At 42.6% G+C, this 24,148-nt stretch overlaps 1 protein-coding gene across 4 annotated transcripts in view; it reads right to left on the bottom strand.

Annotated features, from left to right (window-relative positions):
* LOC137880253 (DNA (cytosine-5)-methyltransferase 3A-like) overlaps positions 1-21,713 on the bottom strand; it is a 37,764-nt gene extending 16,051 nt beyond the window's left edge. For 2 of the 4 annotated variants that reach the window (XM_068721515.1, XM_068721516.1), the window contains exons 1-6: positions 21,645-21,713; positions 20,249-20,468; positions 16,979-17,086; positions 12,675-13,026; positions 5,889-5,935; positions 4,499-4,639 (exon numbers count right to left, since the gene is read on the bottom strand). In XM_068721515.1, coding sequence (XP_068577616.1) covers positions 4,499-4,639; positions 5,889-5,935; positions 12,675-13,026; positions 16,979-17,086; positions 20,249-20,329 — 729 coding nt within the window. In that variant the 5' untranslated portion in view covers positions 20,330-20,468; positions 21,645-21,713. The remainder of the gene's footprint in view (positions 1-4,498; positions 4,640-5,888; positions 5,936-12,674; positions 13,027-16,978; positions 17,087-20,248; positions 20,469-21,644) is intronic. The other 2 variants (XM_068721517.1, XM_068721518.1) reach the window with 1 other exon arrangement.
* Positions 21,714-24,148: the final 2,435 nt, after the last annotated feature.

Here is a 24,148-nt window from a genome sequence, read left to right as displayed (position 1 = left end):
CTATACGTAAACACGTGTTAGTCATACTATAGGATCCACGTGAGAGCAGCGCTGTACAGCTGTGCTTACTTTCGCTGGAGTCCTTCTCAGGTTCTCAGGTCTCACACACACACACACACACACACACACACACACACACACACACACACACACACACACACACACACACACACACACTGTAAATGTCCAGAGGTGGACTGGGCGTGTAGGAAGAGGAGAAAGAAAGGCAAAGAAGGGGAGAGACTGCACAGTCCTCCGTCCTCTCTCTCTCCCAGTGTGACTCGTAAACAATAGCGCCTTTAAGGGGAGGTGGTGCTTAGACGGCACGAGGAGGGGTTTCGGCGCTGAAGAGTAGAAACATGTGCTCTTCAATCAAGAGGCTCTGCTGTGGTTTATAAATATCTGTACTGTACTGTTGGATGGACGGTTCAAAGCCCTTGGCCATATGTGTTGGGCTTCTTGGCTCCAGCACGAGCACATTGGAGTTAGTGCTCAACAGCCTGCTTGGATGTGTGGTTCCAGATGGTAAACTGCAAAAACTAACAAATGTCAATTAAATTGCCCGATGTGTATTGGTAGAAACAATCTGTAATAATGTCAGCAAGTGAGAAGAGCAGTTTCTGGAAGAAATGGACTGACAGAATAACTGCAAAGCGACATTTCATGAATTTGCTCCTGAGTGAGCGTCTTCTTCTCTGGTGACCAGTAATCACTGGGACACTGGGAGTTCTGTAAATGGCAATAAAGCGGCTGGGCTACTATTAGTGTGCTCATTCTGGTGTGTTTAGGGTCAGACTGTCTCCGAGGTTCCGTCTCCTCAGAGCCAATCAGAAAGTGACGCTAGAAAATGCCAGTGGGGGGAGGAGAGAAAGTACAGTGGCTATAAGAACCAGATATTTGTCTCTGGACCTCTTCCCAGTAGTAAATGGGCCCCTTTTGGGGGCCTCATAGTGTGTGCACGCAGCTCCACCAGCAAGACAGGCCCTCTGAGGCTAAAGGGGAAAATAGGAAAGGAGGTAGCAGAGACACAATGCAGTCTTTATCATTTACACACGCCTGCCCGTCACTGACAGCTCAGAAATACCACCACTTATATCCGCTGTCACGCCGCAGTGAAAACAAATTCCATAAATGACAGCAGACGTACTATAGATGTATAGAGCAAATGTGTTTAAACAACCTCACAGCCAACACATCTACACTTTTTCCTCTTGGAATAAATACTATGGAAAACCAAGCCTAACTGCACTGACGTAAGTGTGGATTTTGTAATGGATAGAGTGAAAGCAGAAGCTGCACAAGCCTCTGGCAGTGTGGAGACATGTTGGGTGCACAATAAGGGATAATCTGACCTAGAGGTCTCTGCAGCGAGACACCCTGAGGGCTCAAGGGGTGACGGAGTGCACTGTGAGGCAGAGAAAAGGGAGGAGAATATTGGTCTCTGGGGTGTGGAGCTAATACCTCTATCTAATCTTGGCTGTAGTTGTTAACAAAAAGGTCACATTTACAGCATAGCTTCAGTTATTTATGAGACAAAAGCTGCCTATTATAATGTTGTTAACATTACGAGGAACATTTCTCAGTCTCAAAGAGTCAAAAGTGCAGTTGTTGAAATGAAACACTGAAAATGTGCATGTCAAATGGGGACAAAGATGACAAGCATCAAACAAATCAGACATTAGAGAGAGAAACGATGTTAAAATAGCCGTTCAGGTGCCATTGAATCAAAACATTCAGCAAACTCTGATTCAAGGTAAAAGTTAAATGAAATAAACTGTCACTGAACATTACTTCCTCACACAACGTGACAGCGAGTCTTTGAAGCAACACAAAAGAGTTTGACCTTTGAATGCAATAGTCTCTCAAGCGCAACAGGCAGGAGAGAGGCAGCGGGGTCTGTTTTGTGTAATTGTTTGATGGATTATGCAGTGACACATGTCCTCAGTACAAGCTTATCTGCTGAGCTGGACAAATAATAAAAAAAAGTTCCCTAAGTCACGACAGGTGTAGGTAACTCAAGATGCAACAGACGAGGAACGCTGCGAAAAGCTGATCCCAAACCATGAAGTGTTTAAAGTGGAAATACTGTGTGGAAAAGCACAAGTGGCAGGTTTCGTTGTGCAGCGATGTGGCCACTGCATTCATTAGCGTGATTTTAGCACAGATCCCTACAAAGGCTGTGTATTTCATGAGTGGCCTTGGGGGGTCACACTCAAATAGGCCATCTGGTCCTCATTGTGTTGCATCCTTTTAAGAGATAATTAGGAATATTACAGAGTCAGCCTTGAATACATAAACAGAATTCCCATGAATCCACAAGTGGAGTTGTTAAAAAAGCTCCCAGAGGAGGCTGCTCGGCTTCCTCCGAAGCCCTTTAAAATCTTTTCACATTATCAAATAAGTCTCCTTAAAGTAAATCTGTGACCTGAGTCAAACAGAGATAAGTACACAATGACAGGAAGGAAAGAGATTTGAGGCCTACACAACTTCACCTTTTTTCCAAGTGAAGTGTTATGTAAGGTGAAATCGTGGTGGCTCTCACAAAACAGCAAAATTCCTAAAGGTAAATATATCCGTCCTAAAATGAATTGAAGCTACTCTGACATTTCTAGGCGCTGCTATGAAACAGGAAATAGCTTCAGCACATATTCACCCCAAGGGGGAAAACTTTTTTCACGCGAGCAACTTTTTCCCAAACACGGCTAAAGCCTGCTCACTCTTCCTTTTTTTAAAGAGACGGTTTCCCTTTAAGCCGTGCAGAGCAGATGGTCCACGGCAATTCTTATGGAAATACCTGAAGTCAGCATATTCCCCTCGCTGTAAGCAGGCTAATCAGACATGCACACTATCCCTCCATGTTAGCAAACAAACAATGCAGTGCACATACCCATACACACCAGCGCGCAACCCTCATAATCCAGTGTGGGGCTTGAGTTTTTTTCACCCCCACTCTCAGGGTAGAAGAGATCGCTTAAAAAAAGAAAGCATGAACATTTCTTTGTCTGGGAATTCAGGGTCAGGTGATTGCCGACAGGAATTCTGGTTGGCTAGAGAGGACTTGCAAAATGTTGGCAGCGAGCCAAGAGGCTGTCTTGCAAGCAGGGCTGGAAATTTGCTGCAAACCTCATCTTCACCCTCATATCCATAGCACAGAGTTCATTTCCATAGCTGGGGGAGGGGTCAGGAGAAGAATGGGGGAGGGAAACGGAGAGGGAGAGACGGAGAAGTCCACTGTAACACAAGGCACATGAAAAAAGAGAGAGAGAGAGAGAGAAAGAGAGAGAGAGATCCTGGAGAAGTGCAAGACGGCAGTAACCCTTTCAGCCACCATGTCCTCCCTGCTGCAGAAACATGCAACAGCAACGCTCTGTGTCAAGAGCAGAACTAAAACTAAAAGATGTGCATCATGTTACTCCTCAGGAGGAAGGATATGATGCCAAAACAAATCAGTCTTTGTGCAAATCAGATCAAAGCTTGCAATACGCTAGATGGGGGGAAAAAAGGGGGAAAACATATTACGAATTTGCATCTTGTAAATCCCCTTAAATCTCAGCCTTGTAGAGCGACTTGGTGAAGAAGATCCACCTCTGTTTGGTAGACGTATATTTCCTACTTGCCTCGTATATCACAACATTTCACTTGTCGGACCCTAGCATGTCCTGCTAAATTGGCAATATTTCCTCCCTGGAGACATTTTTATGGCCACTCTCCGAGCCCTCACCAGAATAGAGCGGGGGGGGGGGCAGAAGACATGGAAGACCCCACGTTGATACTACGGGGACTCCTCGTTATGTTACAGATGAAGTTGCACTACATCACATCACTGCCAGGAGTCATATTTTACATGACTTAGTAAGTATTTAACATCATGCGGCATTAGGACAACATTAAGTGAGCCTTCCTGTGTGCCGTAAAAAAAAATACCAGTTTGTTGACAAAGTAAGGTCCATAATTTAGTAGTTTTCCATCGAATCACAACATCTTCACGGGTAGATAAGGTTTGCTCAGTTGTCATATTTCTATTTCTCTGAATACCTCAAGGACTTCTTGTGTTCTTGACGTTGGAAAGTTGACAGAACGATCTCACCACGAGGTGAGGTCCATTTAGTAGCTGAAAGCTCCAAGATGGCCACTAAATGGAACTTGTAGTGTGATTGTTTTGTCAACTGCCGTTTCTTTTTATTATTGCAACATTGGAAGAAATTGGAAGAAAAAAGCAGGTGCAAAGCTTAATTTACATTAACATTTTCATAGCACAGGTCACAGTTTCCTGAACGAATACAATAGGCAAGAACAAAGTCAGGAAGTGCAGGAGCGAACTGAGCCCAAGGCCCTGGAAGTCTACTGAAATAAATGGTACCTTCATGAGATATCAAATGACCCATCAAATACACTTGGCCGTTTAATGCACCACAAGCCCTATCTTTGGCCCTGGCAGCTTTATTCCACGCCTGATCTTTGTAATCTACGGTGGCTGGGACAGAGCTGGGGTACTCACCTCCATCTTCCACTTGGCCAGCCATTCCTCTCTGGTCCTCTTGCTAATGTAATAAGGGTCACCAGCCTGGAAGGTTATTCTGGGCATGGGCCTCTGACGAAGGCTGATCTCCCAACCAACTCCCCTCCTGCCTCGACCTGCCTGTTTAAGGTGTTAAAAAAAAAAAAAAAAAAAAAAAAAAAAAGTTAGCTACTTTTTTTTGATTCTTTCTTTTTCTCTCAAAAGAAAGCATCCAGATCTGTAATAAATCTGTGCTTCCAGTCTGTCACTAAAGCCATTGAGACTGGTTAACAAGTGAGTCATTTGTGGTTGAGGCCATGGGGTTGTCTAATTTCTAAAAAGATGTTGACTCACATGTTGGTGTGCCGTATGGTGCCATCAGCTTGTGATTGGTCGGGCAGCAAGAAGTGATGCCACAGTGTCTAATTACTGGCAACAGTCTCTGGGTCACCAGCACCAACTGATTTCACAAGTTCCCAAGTGTATTTGATATTTCAAATCTATTCACCATTAGGTACCATTTCTTTCACAAGTCCAAAGGCAAGAGAACTACTCTGGACCTTGAAGAAATAACTAAGCTTCTAGTCTAGCAGTGGTGCAGACAAAGTTTACTTTCGGTACAAGCTCCTTGTGGGAGAGTAGGTGTCAACAAGTTAATTAACAATACGCAGGAAAAAGGGCTTCTAAATTCTCTTTCTTGCTGAGAGTTAGATGAGAAGAATAGTAGATGTTTTTTTGTAATGATATAAGGCATTTATTAGTGTGGGCAGAGCTGCCGTTTCCCTCTGTTCCCAGTCTTTATGTTAAAATAAGCTGACAGGCGCCAGCTGTGACAAATATGAGACTGGCATCTAACTCGACAAGAAAGCAAATGAGCTTATTTCTCAAGATGTGGAACAGTTCCTTTTTAAAGAGAACATATGTATCTGTCTTATGACAAAGCCAGGCTAGCTGTTTTCTCCTATTTCCAGTCTTTATGCTAAGCTACGCTAACTGTCTAAAATCTTCTGCAAAAAAAGTGTATTTCCCAAGATGTCAAACAATGTCCTGCCCAGGTATAGTCATGCAAAACAACACGTAAACCTCCCCTCATCAAGCATACAACTTGACCTACAATGTTGCCGGATGGGTTGGTGTATTTATAACATACCAGCATGATGGAGTCAGGTGGAAAATCCAGTTATAGTCAGTGTTTCTGCAACAAAACTGTCCTTTTTCTAGTTATATTTAAGCTGCACCACGACTATCCATCATGCTGGCAAGCAGAGGTTTGTGACAAGAAAGGTGATCCGCCCCTAAAAAGGAAGCTACAGTCCTTGCAAGTGTGAAAGACACCTCGAGAGTTACACCAGCCAGAGGACAAAAAAAAAAGACTGAGCAGAAATCTTACCTCGGTCTTGACTGCAGCACGCCTGTCCTCCTCCTTGTGCTCCACATCTAGAGAGAAGACAGCGACACAATGGAGGGCCTGAATCATTCATAGGAGAGTCTGTGTTAAACTGAAGTGGCCTTGCATTCATCAATAACCCACGACACATTTATTAACTCAAATTCAGTTCGCCCTCCACATCATCCCATTAACTATGTGTTTGATCAAATTAAAGTCACATTAATAAAACTAAGAGATACTGGTTTAGGGAAACTCCTGAAGCGTGCTCAGAGTTTAAAATCCCTTATAAAGACGGGGGAGCTTGTGCGATCGGGTGCCAGGTGAAGGTTTGATGCAACCCAGCAGGTTTGTAGTGGCTGCCCAGGTTATGGTGAGTGCGGGTTTATTTTGGCAAACATCACACTTCTGACCTTATATCCCCCCTTTTAAGAGACACACAGCTGGTTGCTATAAAGCGTGGCCACTCCCACGGAGTTGACAAAGCGCCACAAAGGTCAACAGCATTCTGATTCACTTGACTGTGACTCTGAGGCCGTACTGTATACAGTCTGCCTGCCAGTCTCCACAGCCTCAACAAGATCAAGACATGAGGCTCTAATGTGCAATAACGGAGCATAAAGAGCAATACCATGGACACATGGATCATGATCATTCTGTATTAACCATGTCCTCTTACACTACCTATACTTCAGAGTTCATACAGTACATCTATTAACGTTAACCTGGTCATATTTTTATGATCCATACCGTTAACCTGAATTTGGCATTGATAGATCGTATATATTCCTGATTTGCACCTTATTGTTATTCTTATATTACACCCTTTATATTTGCAGTCCTTCAACTTTGTATTGCAACCGCCGCACAGCAGTTTCCCCCGGGATAAATAATAATAAAAAGATTTATCTTGTCTCTTCTTGCTGCAGTTGAGTTATGTGCATTGTAAACTGGATGGTGGAGAGATGCAGAAGCTGGTATTTGTCTCCTATTTGGAAGAGAGAATAGTGGTAGAGTCTACATCATTTACTGTCCATTTAGTAGCTATTCTGGAGCTTTCGATCATCGCACATGATCTTCCTCGGCAGATGGAGTTCACTCGGGTGTCATGGAAAAGTTCAGATTTCTTACTTTAAACCAAAATGTCCTTCTGCTGATGAAGATCATGTGATAAGATTGAAACTGCTGCTACACTGAGCTTGAGGTGGGATTGTTTAACGACTTGTACTTCAGTTCTACCATCTGCTACTTCTATAGTTCTAGGAAATTATTAAATGATTGAAGATTTTACCACATTATATTTGTCAGCTATAGTTTATATGTTTATACAATTCTTTTAAAATGTATGATCAGCTTGTAAAATATGATGGATATGAGCTTTAATTACTCACTAAGAGCATAAAATGTAGTGAAAATTAGCTTTACCACGACCAGATACATCTTTATTAAAATGCGTGGTATTTTATCATCACTCTTTCACCATTAGCGTACCATTTACGATAGCCTACCACGGGTAAAAATTAAACAACATTGAGAGCACTCTTAGATTTTAATTAATAGATCAATAGAACAAGAATCAATCTCAAGTCAAGTTTCAAGTCACTGTGTGCAACGTAAGTGCAACCCGAGTCCAAGTCGCGGACTCGAGTCCCCATCTCGGGTATATACATACACAGTACGATGCAGATTCAGCTCTAATGATAAAGTTGTTTTACTTGCGATACTTCCATACATTCTGCACTTTTACTTCAGTAAAACATTTCATGTGGGACTTTTACCTATATTTGGAGTATTTTTTTTAATTGCAGTATTCCTACTTTAAAGAACCTAAATACTTCTTCCAACAATGACATATTGTAAGGATACAGAATTATTGAATACTTAAAGCAGTTTATTAGAAAGACAAATATTTTCCACGGCAAAGAAAATGCCCTTATATTCAGAGGAAGTTGCAAAACCAGAAGAGGCAGCAGGTTAAGGGCATCAAATATAGCAAATATTTAGTCAAACGGGCACTGAAACCGCAGTCTAATAAAAATATCTTAAACACAATAAAAGCTCCAGTTGGGACTTCCCACTAACTTGGCCATGATTTAAGATGTGGTGGTCTACAACAACAACGAGGGCATGTTATTCATTCTTTACCAGCATTGTTTTCCTGTGTTTAGCGGAGCAGTGTGGGGTTAGCCAGGGAGCGTGGAAACAACCCAACTGAAACACTGAGACACTGAGTCAGGATTCATGATTCAGAAAAACAGATAAGGAAGCCAAAATCAGTGCCATCGCAGAAGCTCAGATTATCTGGTATTAACTTCACGATGTCAAATTTCAATGTGAGCAAATGTTTCAAGTGCCGAGACTCCGGTGATGTGACACCGGCGGAGTGTCACATCATTCAAGCAGCTGTGCCTTAAATTAGCGTGACGGCACCGCCTGAGTAAACACGACTATCTGCTGAGTCGAAGCCCAAACACTATCATAACACTCGAGCCCTGAGAGGCTCGGGACAACTTTTAAAAGACATCAGCCTGCACAGCCGACACCGGCTCGTCGGTGAAGCACCCTACAGACCGACCAGTCCAAACAATAGTCCGCTCTCTTAGCAGCCTCTCCAAGTTGGTTCCATGTGTAGCCCCCCCCCCCCCCCCGCTCCTCCCTCCTCCTTTGCTCTTTTTTTTTTTTTCCTTCTTCCCATCCCTCTCTCCTCTCTCCTCGTCCTTACCAGGAATAAGTGACTATATAACAAATGTGTGGGGCGGTGCGGGCTGCCGAGGTCACTGGGTTTGTGAGGGGAGCTGGCTAATGTTGCCCACAGAGAGTATACCTTTGCCAGTTTGAGCGGCGTCCAGCTCTCAAATTGCTGGAGCTCAGTTCCCCTCCAGCTCAAATCCTTCCTGTGCCCTCCAGATGGATAACATACAGCCTGTTTAGCGGACTATCGATCCACCTCATTGCCCCCCACCAAGGACTCGCCTCTCTGAGATTAATATACCCACACACCCTCTTTTTAAACGTGTTTAGTAATATCTCCCTGCATGTATACTGTTTAGTACATTTGAAGTAAATCAAGACATTATGCAGGTGGAACATGGTGTTTTTTTGTACTTAAAAACTCTGGGCAGTACTGTGGGCACCTTTTGTTGAGGTAATCTAAATCATAAGTTTGTGTTTCACATGCCCCCTCCTGCCACTTTTTGCTCCAGTCTGCTCCCATAATGCTTTGCACCAAGTCTGCCCAATAGCCTGTACAGTATGCCTTTTATATTCTTAATCCTCCAGATTATTTTGATCCTATAGATGTTGTTTCAATGTCTCATCAGGCATCAGATATTACTCACAAACCGACGGCAAACAGCAAATTTGTGTGTGTGCGGCATGCAAACAACAAACGATCCATTTTACGGACTAAGTTCGCACATTGCAACGTGACTGCAACTGCCCGCAGCCTTGAAAAAAAGAAAAAAAAAAGCATGTCACTAACGTCTGCTGCAGGTCTTGAGGGACCTGCAGACCCCACGCAGACCTTTAATCTAGTCTTTTCTTCTTTGTGGCTGAAACTACTAATGCTGACATCTTAGTTCCTCTTTCTGTTGATTCCAAGCAGGCGTCCGTTTGTTGCATGTAAAAGACACTTCCTGTATGACCCTGATATAGTATGATGAAAACAGCATTTTGTAACAAACTGGGTGACATGTTGAGGGTTAATAGTGCCACTGTGTTTAGAGAGGGATCAGTCAGAGAGGTAATGAGAAAAGAATTATTTATTGTAGCTGCTGCTGCAATTGAGATGGTAAACATGTGGTCAAGCTTCGATGCTGTGAAGCCTGTCAGTCAGTATGATGGTGGTTTCTTCAAGACTATCTGTGAGAGTCACAAGGAATGCGTTGTTTTTTTACTGCTAGTCGGGTGAGTTGGAGTTAGTCTAAATACGAGAGGCTAGCTGGGAGCTAACCGCGCTGCTATCTGTCTTGTTTTACATTTGCATCTGTCGTTCCCTACGTATTTCTACTACACAGGGTTTATTAATAGTGGTCAAATACGGAGGACAGTGCAGATGATCTTGTGTAATTTTGTGTGTCTTCTTCTCTTTTTATGGTCACCTTTTTAAGAAGAAGTGACAACTTCAACTGCATAATCACGTTGAAGCTCCTTTGTGATCAAAAACACCACGTAGTATAGAAACTTGAAGTTCTCTCCACTCCCCATGATGCAACTTAATAGCGTCTATGACGAGGTTAGACCCTCTCCGCTTGGTATTTTCTCAGACTTTTTCAGCTGATTAATCGATTATGAAAACAGTTGTTTTACGTTGGCTATGAGCTAGCCAGTGGTGCACGCTCACATGCACGAACATGCTCTTAAAGTGCACGGAGAGGCTCGGACTACAACACACACACAGAGAGAGAGTGACTTCATTCTTTGCTCAGATATTACTCCACTATATCTTGACAAAGAAAAATAGTTGTTTACTGCTATACAAGTGCTCTGAATGTCATATGGAGGACCTTTATAACATAATGTTTACGCAGATTAAGATTTCTGTCCTATCCTACTAAAGCTGAGCACAGATTAGGGAGCAGAGATGCAGACCTGAGCTAACGCGGTTATCCTAGATGTGTGCTTCAAAGTGAAGTAACAGATCCTAGACGCACAGATCAGGTGAATGCAGAGTGCAGTCTCGGTTTGTAAAGAGTTCTGGGCACGACGCCATCCACCTGGCCACAACAGAGAGCAGCCAGCTCCCAACAGAGACCCGTTACCAGGAGACGGGCCGCTCCTCCCCGGGCTTTATTTACTCCTCATCAAGGTCATAGCCGGTGTCTCTGAGAGAGAGAGAGCAGCAGGAGAGACACGTGGCTGAGAGAGAGAGAGAGAGAGAGAGAGAGAGAGAGAGAGAGAGAGAGAGAGAGAGAGAGAGGGAGAGGGAGAGAGGGAGAGAGAGAGAGAGAGAGAGAGTGAGAGGGAGAGGGAGAGAGAGAGAGGGGGACGGATGGACGGATAGAGCAAGATAGACAGACAGACAGAGACAGAGAGATGTAGATAGAGAGACAGACAAACAGAGAGACATAGATAGATAGAGAGAGACAGACAGACAGACAGGCAGACAGAGAGACATAAATAGAGAGACAGCCAGAGAGACATAGATAGAGACAGACAGACAGAGAGAGACAAACAAAGACAGACAGAGAGAGACAGACAGACAGAGAGAGACAAATGGAGAGAGAGAGACAGAGAGACAAATGGAGAGAGAGAGACAGACAGAGAGAGAGACACACAGATAGACAGAGATAGAGAGAGACAGACAGACAGATAGACGGGGGGAGAGAGAGAGAGAGGGGAGGACTAAAAGCAGAGAGTGGAGGGGCAGCTAAGTGATATTGTTAATCTCCATCTAGGACTAAAAACTAGCTGTCAGCACCACTCTCTCTCCCAACAACTGATTTATATCATCTTTATCTGCTCAGGTGATCTGCTGCTGCACTTTGGCTGCTGCAGATTCAGTTATGTAGGAGCAAAGCATTTTAACTGGTTATTTCTAAAAATAAATAAATACAATTGACATTGTTTGATAACTACTATTAATGTTCCCTGACAACGGACAAGTCTGCTTTATATGATCTGCATACACATCATGTTTCTATATGATATTCAAAGCACTTACATAGCAGCAAAGAACTCTTTACTGTGTAAAGAGACAGAGGAGTAATGTCTACCTGAGCAAAGACTGAAGTCACTCTCCCTCTGTGTGTGTTGTTATCAGAGCTTCTCCGCTCTTTGCTTTTAGTGCATGTTTGTGCACGTGAGCGCGCCCCACTGACTCGTGAAAATAGTGGAAAACTCCCGTCATGGATTACTGAAGCCCTCGGGTGACATTTTCAGTTACAGATTGATTTTCTGTCAACAGACTAAATCAATTAATGAGCTGGTTGTTTCAACGCTACACATAATTAATCACTCCTTCAATAGTTTTAGGTAGTTACAATCAAAAGGCACAAAACCTGCACTTGTGTGTTTTTGTCTGATTGGAAAGTGTTTCATCTTTTTTCTTCGGTGTTTTCTTTCTTCACTTTTAATTCATTATAATCTATTACGCTGAGTGTTCATATTGTAATCGCTGTTATGTGGTGTGTGTATGTTTTGATATTTTTCCATCTTTCTTTCTTCTATTTTATTCAAATGACACATTGTGATTAACTCAAACTATCTCCACAATTGACCCTTAGCTAAGCCCCGCCCTCAAACACAGACTGGCCAATCATAGCCAGAAATTGCTTTTTTGTTTATCGATAAATTTGATATTTATTCAGGGAGTGCAGTTAGTGACAGTGTGGTATACATGGTACTTTTTTCATTGCCTGTTTCTCCATCATATAGCTTATTTTGGTCAAATGGTGCACGCTGCACATTCAAACTGGTTGTGCACGTTGGTAAGCCACACTGAGTCATTCAAAAAGTAGTGAAATATATCATGTATACCATTCTGTATAATACGTTTAAGATTAATATAGGTATAGATATAAACAAAAAGATTAGGATTTACTAATATTTACTTGTGCTTTTCCATCCTTGCAGCAGTATGAGTGCAACACATTTAACCTCTGTGTTCTTAATCCTGGCAGTGTGGGTGCCACGCTCACTGTGTTGAGCTGCACAGACCCACTCAGTCTGACATCCATTTACAGTTCTTCAGTCAACATCACGTACTAGTCACATTCACATGACTTCCCCCACAGAGAGCAGATCAAAAGATAGCCGAGCCAAACAAGCAGAAGCCAAAAAAAGACTCACATTTCGTCGGGCGCTCCAGTTTCCGCCTCCCTCGTTTCTTGCACGGCGTCGTCGAGCCGTCGTCCTTGTCTTTCTCGGAGTCCTGGTCCTCCCGGCTGAGCAGGAATCCGTTCTCCGGGGACGGACTTCGGCTCTGACCCTGAGAGCTGTCCTCTACCCGGCAAGAGGAAGGGTCTCTGGGGATCCCGTTCTCCACTTCCCTTTTCTCCTGTTTGGGGAAGCAGGCGTCGGACGTCCTGTCTCTGTGCCCGCCCGTGTCTCCGTTGTGGACCTGTGCCATGGACGGCCTACCCACTCCAGTGTAGCTGTTGCCCACACCCACAGTGCCTTTGAGAGAGCCACAGCTCTCGACCTGCAGGCAGGGGAAGGAGGAGGTTGAAATGTTAACATCCTGGCAATCTATCAGCTCTCGAGGTTGTTGTTGCCGTAGCAGCATGTTAACAATTTGATGTTCTGAAGTTGTACAACAGTGTTGAGCCTGTCAGCAGTTATGCCGTATCACTGGATACACTGTAGCTGGCTCCGCAATAAACAAAACCTTTCAGGAAATACAACAAATCATCCAGCATGCTTGAGAAAAGGTCATCGCAGTGAGCAACAATAAAACAGCTGGCACTATCAGACTGAGGATAAGCCCTCCTCAGGCTCTGTTGGCTAAATGGGCTATTTGACATGAAATATGAATTAAAGCATTCATCTATTTCATATTAGATAAGCTTAATTTCTTCTCTGAAACCCTCTCGGCTCTATCTGGACAGAATCAAACATGCAGCTCAACGTCGAAAGTTATTAGCCAGTGAATTATGACATTTCCCATTCAGCTCTGTTAAACTAGAGTTGTAAACTTCAAAGCTGTGCCAGTAAATCTGCTGTACAGTTATTAACGTGCAAATGAGGGAGGGATTACATTAAAGTTCATCAGGTACACCACCGAGCTTCCTATGGTCGCGCATTCGTGATTACAGCAGCACGGAAATATGTCAAGAATGTTGGCTGTTTGACAACAAAGAGGGTTTTCACTCCATCCACTTTGAAACGCCCAGTGAAACTATTTCATTCTACGCAGAGGAGTAAATTCAAAGAGAGTTACTGCCATTGTAACAGCTGCGGTTTAAGTTACAATGGCAGTTCTCACACCTCGCCTCACACAAAAGAAAGAAGCAACTGTCTTGGAAGACCTAGAACAGATTTGTTTCAAGTTTGAAGAAATGTGACGGTGTCTGCTCCTGCCTAAAATTAGCCATAAAAACACACTTTCTCAGACAATCCCATTACTGGGTTACTGGGGGCAGAAAGTGGAGCATGTCTTGTGAGATCAGACTGTCAACACTGATGAGAGCAGCGCCGAAGCTTTCATCTCCGGTAGATGTAGGTACAGCAGTCTGCATTTAAGGCAGGCGACAACAAGGCCTCCGGAGGCGTCTGTCTTTCAGCAGATGATATTTAACAAACACAAAGATCCTGTGTTTGAAGCTGAAAGGGCAAATGTAATCTCATTCTCGCAGATTGAATAAGAAAACACAATTTAAAGCCAGCTCTAATGTGACCCAGAGACCTATAAAACGTCTGTGTAATAAATCCAATGCAAATTGAAGTGAAAGCCAAACTGTATTGTAAAACAAAGCTACATCGTCAAGTCAAAGTTGTTTTTTTAAGCATTCCTCGCAGGCCGCAAGACTCTAAATGACTCCATCATTGCAGTAACCGAGAAATAACAGTTCCAGGCGCTCCAGTAAATCTGTTTGACACGATGAATGAAAACAACAAATCCACCGTTAATATTAATAGAAAAAAAATAGATTGCTGAGAGTTTGTGTGTGTCTGTGTGTGTGTGTGTGTGTGTGTGGGCTTCAGCAAACAGACACAAACAGTACACACAACTGCTGCTAAAAGAATTACGCAACAGATAAGTGACCCAGTGAACTACATGTGGCCCCTGCCAGAGGTCAGAGGTCACAGTCAGTAAATCAGGCCGCTCAGACAAACGGTCAAAATAAAACACTGGCTACCTAATCTATCTTACTGCTGCAGCATCACAGCTCACATACAATGAGTTCAACACATAATGTGTTTAATAAGCTGTTAAAGCTGCATTGATCCATACTTTTCAATGGATCAATGACTGAGTATAATGTGACATCACTTGTATTGACAAACCCACAGATCATATCATCCAACTATGCAGTTCCCCTCCTCCTCTAGGGGCCGTTTTAGCGTCTTTCAGGTCGTTGTGTTGGTTTTATGACCCTCAACCTCCAAAATCCAGCTTCGTCACTCGTCTGATGAACCCACCGTACGCTTTCTGCTCAGCACCAAACAGCAGACAGACAAAGTTAGCGACTAGCTGGTGACCATAGTGGAGCATTTAGCAACTATAAGAGCCAGATATTTACCTCGGGAGTTGGTGAAGACAAAAAAGATGAATTAAACAATTCTTGAAATAGCAAATGTATATGTATATCTGTGAGACTGCTGGCAGGTTGCTATAGTCTCTGATGACATTTATAATTTTAGGATTTCACTCGACTATTTGGTTGTAATGAAAGGTGGGATGATTAAATAATGACCAAAAGATTCATCACGTAAAGAGAGAAGCAGATGCACTTGTGTTGTGTCATTCACTGCCCTGAAACATGTTTTATCTGCACATATTTAAATATATTTACTTATTGATCAGCAATTATGTATTAAGTGCAGATTTAATGCAGAGACATGCCACACACCAGCTGCATCCCATTAACATCCCATTAGCTGAAGGCGTTAAATGTCACAGCCTATAACCATAATAGTAAAGAGCAGCAAGGTCAGTTAATGTGTAAAATGAATAAATGCTTTACTTTGGTTGCCATCTTCACAAGCATTCATTTTTCTATTGAGAATCTAATGTGACCTCGTCCGTGTTTTCTGTGTCTTGAGGCTTGTGATATATCACCATTAACAGCTATTCAGCAGCTTTACCTGACATTTATTAATCAGCACAAACAGAAAGAAATGCCCTTTAGACAGCATATTAAGTTTTCATGTACATTAATTTAGAGAAGACTAACATCAACAACAAAACACCTGTGTGACTTGCACATGTGGTCAATCCCCCACAGCTGTGAAAACACTCGCTGAGACGCTCTGATTCTGAGTATCGAGTTTCTTTATCTGTAAATGGCAGCACTACTCTTCACAAACCGGCATATTCCTCCCTAACCTACAATATCTGTTGAATCACACTGTGAGAATTAATTAACATGATTTGAAAGCTAATGTTTATGTAAATGATAATTTCTCAGAAAAAAAAATAAATACCCAGATACATGTTGGCCCAAGAGTCATTATTAAATCAGGGCTTTTAAGAATTCACAAATAGATTACAAATGGTGTTGTTGTGGTGTGTGTGTGTGGAGCTAACTTTTCAATGTTTATGCACGAGAACAACGTAGTACAGGTGGTGTTTATGAAAACTGAAACAACACCTTTATTTTCATACTGAGGCTATTGATAGTTGTCATCTTGTGCGGAGTTTAAAAATTCTAAAATTCTTTCAACAACAAGAGAAATTTTTCTGAAATCTGTTTCCATCTCTTGAATCACTAAAAGCTGTTTGACGCTCCAGCGAGCTCTCTGTTTGAAGGATACTACCGCTGTCCTCCAGTGGAAATGCTCATCGGTTGTTCCAACAGCATCTGAAACAACCTCCCGTGTCCAATCATTTCTGCAATCCGACATTCACACCCACTTCTTGCAGTGATTGGGTTAGCTGTTTTGTTGCTTTACATGTGTACAAATAAGTGCAACACAATGAATACTTTAGAATACCGTCTGAAAATATGTGCACGTATCCCCATATTTAAAAGATTATTAGCGTCTTGCCCTTCTCCATAACAGCAGGACTTTCACCCCACAAGTGTGGATATTTGGAACAGCTGCCTTAAAATGTGACTTAATGACATTTTTTTTATGAACTTATCAAGCATAAGCCAGCCTAAACCCATTAAGACCAGCACGGGACACACAAACTCTTCACTATGACCGCAGCTAAAGGAATTCTTAAAGGGATGGAAATTCCTTAAAAGGCATCGACTCTCTTCCGATTCATAGACAGTTTTGGAATTTCTTCACAAAAAGCACTAGTGAGCAAACTAAATGAAACAAATGTGCTGTTTTATTCCTTTTTAAAAAGTAGCTAATGTCTCATTTTGACTGTGAGCAATATTTAGCTAATATATATAAATATATATTCTAATAATAGAACGGATCACTGTAAAACAAGTATGCGTGGATGGATGTAGAAGTAAAATGTCATCAACACTCACTGGAAACTGCTTGCGCTTTCTTCCAGGTTTGCCAACTTTACAAGAGGCACTACTTTTAGCCGACTTCTCCTCCTTCATCAGGTCCATGTCCAGTATTGTGCTTTCACCCTGTCAACACAAAAAAACAACACATCAACATTTAGACTCAGTAGACGACACTAATCGGAGTAACGGAGCCGTTACCTATGGGAATGTCCCATTTACATTTCAGGCCCGGATGCACATAAGCACCTTTCCAGGTTTTGAAAGACTGCATGCAGTACGCTAAGTGGTGGTTTCACCTCAGCCAAAGGTGCAGCAGGAGTGACACTAGACCTGCAGGACACTCAGAAAACTGCACCACACTGAAACACTTGAACATTTGGCGGGGGACTGCTGTGGCTCCTTGAGTGTCTTTTGGCTGAGTGGACAATGAGCCAGATAGAAAGTGAATGGCACGTTCCTTTGAACTAGGCTGAAGTGACAGCTCCATGGACGCAGCGCTGACCTTCCGCAGACAATCCCCTCTTGACACCATTACAAAGACGTCGACCGGCCCCCACCGTACCCTGCTGTAATTTCCCTTTGATTAATAAAACCGTGAACAAAGCCCCATGTTCGCCACCACCAAGTGCCCCAGGAGTTTATGGGAGAAAAATGATCCTAATGTAGATGCTTTGAGTTTCAATATTGACTGAATAGGACCACCAGCACCAGGTCTGAATGCAAATGAGATTGCAAGGCCATTCCTGACAGCTGCGGTGGGGGGGTTGGAGGGCTGGGTCCTTATTAAATTCCTTCAGTGTTGAATGTGAGATTCCCCTCAAAGATAAATGAGCTCTCTGCACTGTCAGGCATTCTGCAGAGTTCCTCTGCTGACTTGTGAGGTGCTTTAATTGTAATCTCAGGCACTGTGGCGAGGTATAACATGACCGTGGTATAACCGTAAGATGACTTTGTCTTTGCATAATGGATACAGCAGCACAATTCAGTGACTTGATTACAGAAGAAAGGTGGAGGAGACCAGGGACAGGTGCAATACAAGAAGAAGCAAACTACACTACACTGCATATCTGCAGTTATTTTGTCTTCCTGGGCTAGAACATCATCTCAAAACTAGTTGCAACTAGATTTTGAGTGTGAGATTACATTATAACATGATAACAAAAACTGTACTTTCCAGGCCACGGAGCAATGAGTGGTGTGTTTTAAACATGTATATACGTTCATTTAAGTTTCGCACCTTGCATCCAAACATCTAAAAACTATATTTCAAACCCTGAAAACAACAGTTGAGAATACAAGGTCCATTAAGTAGCCGCTCAAGAGTGTTAAATCTTATCACACGATCTTCATCCGCAGGCAGTTTGCCCTGTTGTTTTAGAACGGTAGATGTTAGATTGTGCTTTAAGGACTAGGACTTTTCTATTGTTTTTTAAGATTTAAAGACAGGGACAGAAGACAGAAATGTCCATGTTCCCTATGTAATGTTCTATGCAAGAAGTCATGTAACGGTATATATCTCTTAAATACTTGAACTACTAAAAATACATACTGTGACATGCCAAAAATACAAAAACAGAAATTCTTGATCAGGTCACACAATCTGACGGGTCACAGTATACGTTGTAACACCGGCCACAGATGACGTCTCATCATCTTCTCGCTCTGCTTTTTTTCTCCATCAATTAACCGGTAAAGGCAAAAATGCCATAAAATCATTCTTAAAAAACTGGACTGAAGCTCGCACAGACTCTTACAGACTCTAAACAACTTAAAAGATGGAGGACTTTAATAAACGGGTCAGGCCGTGTTACGTCCTGAGAGTGTTTGCTGCTAAAATGGAATAAATCCATCAACTACTCGTGTCCCAGGGTGATGAACTGATTTGCATAAAGAGATGGATGTGATCAGAGTAGCTGACGCTGTGATTCATGGGCACAAGATTATAATTGATAAATGTTGCTGGGAAGATGAACCAAAAAATACTGAGTTTACCGCTGAGCCTTTGAATGGTGATTTTAAATGTAGATTTTGATGCTTCTCTGAGAGGATGTGTTTTGCCGGTTCATTACTAGTAGAGAGCCTGGTGCTTCGTTTTTTTTCTTCCCCCTTACAGGGCGGCAGAATTTGCATAGATAATAGCACGTTTTGAATGCTGCCCGGTGTGCAGGCTCATTTGGGAACCACTTACATGGATGACACAATTCAGTGGTGCTTTGCTGGCGCTGCAGGAACAGCCTACAAACACCAACCAGAGATCTCAGACACACTGAATGGAAAACAAAATGCCATCTTCACACACAGCTTCACCCGATCATCTTCTGACGAGAGAGAAAAAAAACGACCCTGGAAAAGCCTGAAATATGATTTGTTGTTGCCTCGAGTGAACCCTACTACCTCGTCAATATCTCTGCTCTTTTTTTTCCGTCTGGCAGTTATTTAAGGCAATGTCTGTTGCCAGGCAACAAGACTAAGGGCAGTACTGTGTAATGGGAACGTAGTGGGAAGAGGACAGACCCCCCCCCCCATTCCAGCTCCAGCTCAACCTACACCAGCCAACGCCCACGTCACTACCAACCACCATTACAGCAGCGAATGTCACATAATACAGCTGCATCTCTCCACAGCCTCCTCAGTGATGCTGCTGCCGCTGCCTCCCGGGAGCATCAGTGATGCTGCAGCTACACACTAGACTCTAACAATGAGCCCGTCTGCATCATGAAAGGTGACGTGGCACTTCACATACTGTTGGATTCTTCTGTGAAAATCTGACTTTTTCTTTGATGAACAAGGAGGAATTGATGCGACTCCAGTCAGTCTTAAGATCAAAAGGCATCAATCAGCTCGACAGATCAATTAACTCCATTCATAAAATTGGGGGGTGTTTATAATCGGCTTTGAACTGAAATGACCGTACAAACCACCATCAATGTAACACCAAAGTAAAAACATTAACAAACTGTACTTTACCAAACACATGCAGACATGTACTCTTTACAGATATTTTAGGGAAATATTAAAAGGCACACTGTAAATTGCCGGATAATCCCATGAGAAACTAATCTCCTTTTAAATCTGGTGCGATTGAGAGCTTTCAAAAAAATTGCATTTGTCACAGATGGAGACTCAAATTCAATATTAATCAACAGCTTAGCTCGAGTCATTCAAAAAGCCAAAATACGACCGAATGAACTCTATGAAGCCCCGAGCTATAAAGTTGAGAGATCCCGGGTCATTTAGCAACATAGTCTCTGAGGCTCACTTTTATGTTCAACACGCGTCTCTTACCATTCTGTTTCCAGGTGAATCCGCATGGTCTGAGCCTTTGAACGCAGTGGTGTTGGTGTTGGTGACAGTGTTGGACGGCATTGTCGACAGTCTCACGGGGCTTATGGGTGATACCTGATAATGGGGGGGAGGGGGGGGGTGTCGATGATGGGGCAAAATAAACTCAAAGAAACTTAAAAAAAAAAAGAAATGACAGATGATCCCTCTTCTCTCCGCTCTCCTGGAAGATAAAAGAAGGAAAAGTCAACATGTTCATTAGATACACTTTATTTAGAATGATTGATGTGATGCTTTCATGCTGCAGTGACACATTTTGTGCACTTTCCCTCAAATCAGTTTGGTTAAATTTACATCATCTGTCATAAAGTGTTTTTTTTAGCATCAGCTTTCTTTTGCTGAGTGCAGGTCACGTGTAGGAACCTCACAGGCTTCTATAGGTTACTGTATGGCTTCTACCACCTATAGGGCCTTTCACACCACATGGGTGTATGGGTGTACATTAAATGGCTGCTGATGTTTGCCCAATAACCTGAATAAAGCTGCAAAAAATAAATCCAGGATGATTCTCTTGTTTTTATGATGTCTCATCTCACCTAAAGTGGTTAAAGTTACACTATAGCAGTCAGCCATGCGCACACAGCGGAGCCACAGTAAGACTCGTGGAAATGTGCAAAAGAGAAAAAAAATAATCTCATATGTCTTCATTCATATAGCCCTGGGATATGTTTAATTTCCTTTTCGGGTTGAGGTCAATATTGATGACGGCCGGTTCTGATTCATTTAAAAAAGGTCTAATGGGCTGATTTGATCCTGAAAAATAATCTCATGCAAAAACCTGAAAATAATGTATTATTGGGCCACACTGGCGTTTAATGTCACCGCATTTCCACGCACATGAAGCCACCACTAGGCCATACGCTGACATTACTGCGACCGGCTGACTTGTGTGTATCATTCAATTAGGCTGCGCATTAACATCTCAAAGTTTCAGAGGTCTTCACAGCAGGGGAAGTATGCAATATGATCCGGGGGACTGGGGCTCTTATACAGGCCACGGCCACTACAAGTACAAATCCCCGTTATTCTTTATTCTCTTTAAAGAGGCCAATGTTATCAGGAGCAGTGGATCCGGTTCTGTGCTGTAAATTAGGTCAAGTTCAAGTGCACATCGCAATGTCCAATCAGCACATCTGCAAAAAGCAAAACCTTTAAATCGCTTATTTCCCCGTTTCCTTCGAGCGCCTTCCGCTCTCAGGGCTCTCACGTTTTTTTGTTTCACATGAAGGTTACCCTTCCTGCGCGGTGAGCAGTGCCGGGTTAAAACGGATTAAAATGGGTGAATCACTGTGTGATCGGTAACCCGATTTTTTTTTCCCCCCCGAGTCCCAGGCCTGACCTTTTTTGTCTCGCTTGCTCCCGGAGCCTCCTTCCTCTTCTCTCCCCGTCCTCCACCTCCCCAGCCGGCCAGCTCTCCTCCAGATGCACCGCTCTCACTGCAGGGGCCTGCAGACGGTCTGCCGGCTGCCACAGGGTCCTAAAGACTGCCCGCTCACTTCAGTGTGCAGAGGAATGAAAAAAACATATTTATTCATCTTTTTTATTTTTGTATTTTGGGAGCAATGCTATCTTTATTTGAGGTAGTACAGTGACATTAAAGAAAGAGACATTAAAACGAGGATATAACAATAATTGACAACAAACAGATATTGATCACGCAATATGCGTCTTAGTTCACAGGGTTGCCTCAACATTTTGATAAAAGGTTTAATCATTAGTGCCCAACTGGAACACTTCCATGCCTAATGTTTAAACTGAGGTTACACCTGAGAGACGTTTGAGTTGCCCAGCAGCGCCCCAAGTGCAACTCTGGCTCCTCTGATGTGACCTCAGGGCAAAAATAAACACTAGGCCTTTTTCTTGTAATTACCACCCCCCCTTAGAGAGATGTGGTCTATGTTGATTTTACTGCTAAGGTGCCCATGTAGAGGCAAAGCAGCACCAGCCTCGGCCTGCTTAGCCCACGGCACTATAAGGAATATAGTAACCCCCCCCCCCACACACACACACACACACACACACACACACACACACACCCTTCATGGTCACAACAGTCCATGTCACCTGTGTGAAAATACAAGAGTGAACTGTACATTTTTGCCATTATATTGTCATATTACATTGGAAGCTATCACATGTGGCATTTGAAATGGGGTATACATTAAACTTGATGAAAATGATCTTGGTGCATATGGGAACATGTATTAAACTACAATACAATTCACTACAATTAGAAAAACTGAAAGAGTTAAACAATGTGTTTAGTACCACTTTAATCTGTGCATAAAACATACAAGTACAACACATCAAGTCATTTTATACACATGTTGACTAAATGAACACGGGAACCTGAAGAGACTTCCCCATTTTTAATTTGCTGCATTTATGGGCCCCCTGGTGGCTGCGGGGCCCCAAGCAGCCATGTAATTAGCTGCTGCCTCGGGCCAGCTTTGAGGCCTAGTGAAGCGAAACGTGCTTTCTACAGTTATGCATATTCATTCATTCATCAGCGCCTCTACACATACTCACACTAACAGTACACGCTTGCCGTGTACATACTCAGTTTATGTACTTTTGAGTAAATAGAGTACAGTGTGGTAAAGTGCTTTATGTATATGTGGTTGCATTTCCATACTCAGCACATTCCGTTGCACAAACCTCAACTATTACACCACACTGACTCCTATCCTTCTACATGTTCCATTTTTACACTTTTGACAAATCATCAAATTTGCTTATTTTTTATATACTTCACTATTGTTCTGAGATTCTGTTTAAGGGTAAAATACAGTGTCCCCTTGTACTGTCTCAGGTTGAAGTGACCGTTTTCACAGCAGACATTTTGACCTATCAAACAACCGTGTTACCGTGCAACATTGTTAGTTGCTGCATTGCGTTGCTTCTTCATTGATGTTCTAAGTAACACCTGTGCTTTCCGTGCTATGACAAGTAAAAATGTGTGCTGTGTCTTATAAATCTGATTTATTTAAGAACGATAAAGAAACAAGAATGCTCAGATGGTGTCATGAAAAAATTATTCATAAAGTACAACAATATGTGAGCAAGATGGACAGACTTGTACTTTGGTGTTTCTGCCTATCAACCAAAACATGTTATTATTCAAATCCAAAACAGTGGAGTTACAGTTAGTATGACAGGAAATTCTTTGACTTTGTAAAACCTCTGGAATTTTTTATTTCCATGAACTAATACGAAACATGCAGGAAGAGACAGCTCATGGCTTTAATCATGTCCCATCCATGTGTGTTTCCTTTCATAAAACTAAATCGCAATAATGCAGCTGTTGAAAACCATATAAAAGTGAGGGATGCAAACACCGCCATAGCGGTGATTTTTGCACAATTTAGCTGTATAAAAACAACATAATGACACCGTACTAATACACCTTAAATCCACTAATTTGGTGCCCTGGGCAAGATTTTAGTGTCATTTTGGTGATGAAAACCCAGAAAACAGGGCCTATTTAATAGGCCATGTAGTTATGATGCTGCTCTTTTTTGCTAATATTTTGAAATAGTATTAGTAAAAAAAATGTCTCCCCTCATCTGAGGCGCTTCTAGCATTTGCCTTTGCTCAGCTCTGCTGAAGTCTGTATATCAAAACGGATGTAAAAGCATATCGCTCATCTCATAGATTTTACCCTCTGAGCAGGATCCTCATCTGTATTTCATTTCCTAGAGTGCCGCTAGAACAAGATATCAAATCTCTTATCACATTCATTCCATTAACTCTACAGCAGCCTGCCGCTGCAACCAACACTTGATACCGTACGCGGCCACTAGTTGGAGACACAGTGAGGTTGTCTGCTGCAGATGCAGGAAG

Source organism: Cebidichthys violaceus, unplaced genomic scaffold (genome assembly GCF_023349555.1).
Source record: "Cebidichthys violaceus isolate CVI_PGR_0920_01 unplaced genomic scaffold, fCebVio1.0.p SCAF_28, whole genome shotgun sequence".
NCBI classification, from domain to species: domain Eukaryota; kingdom Metazoa; phylum Chordata; class Actinopteri; order Perciformes; family Stichaeidae; genus Cebidichthys; species Cebidichthys violaceus.
The sequence above is the reverse complement of the archived record's forward strand: the minus strand, read 5'-3'. Positions and strand labels throughout refer to the sequence as shown.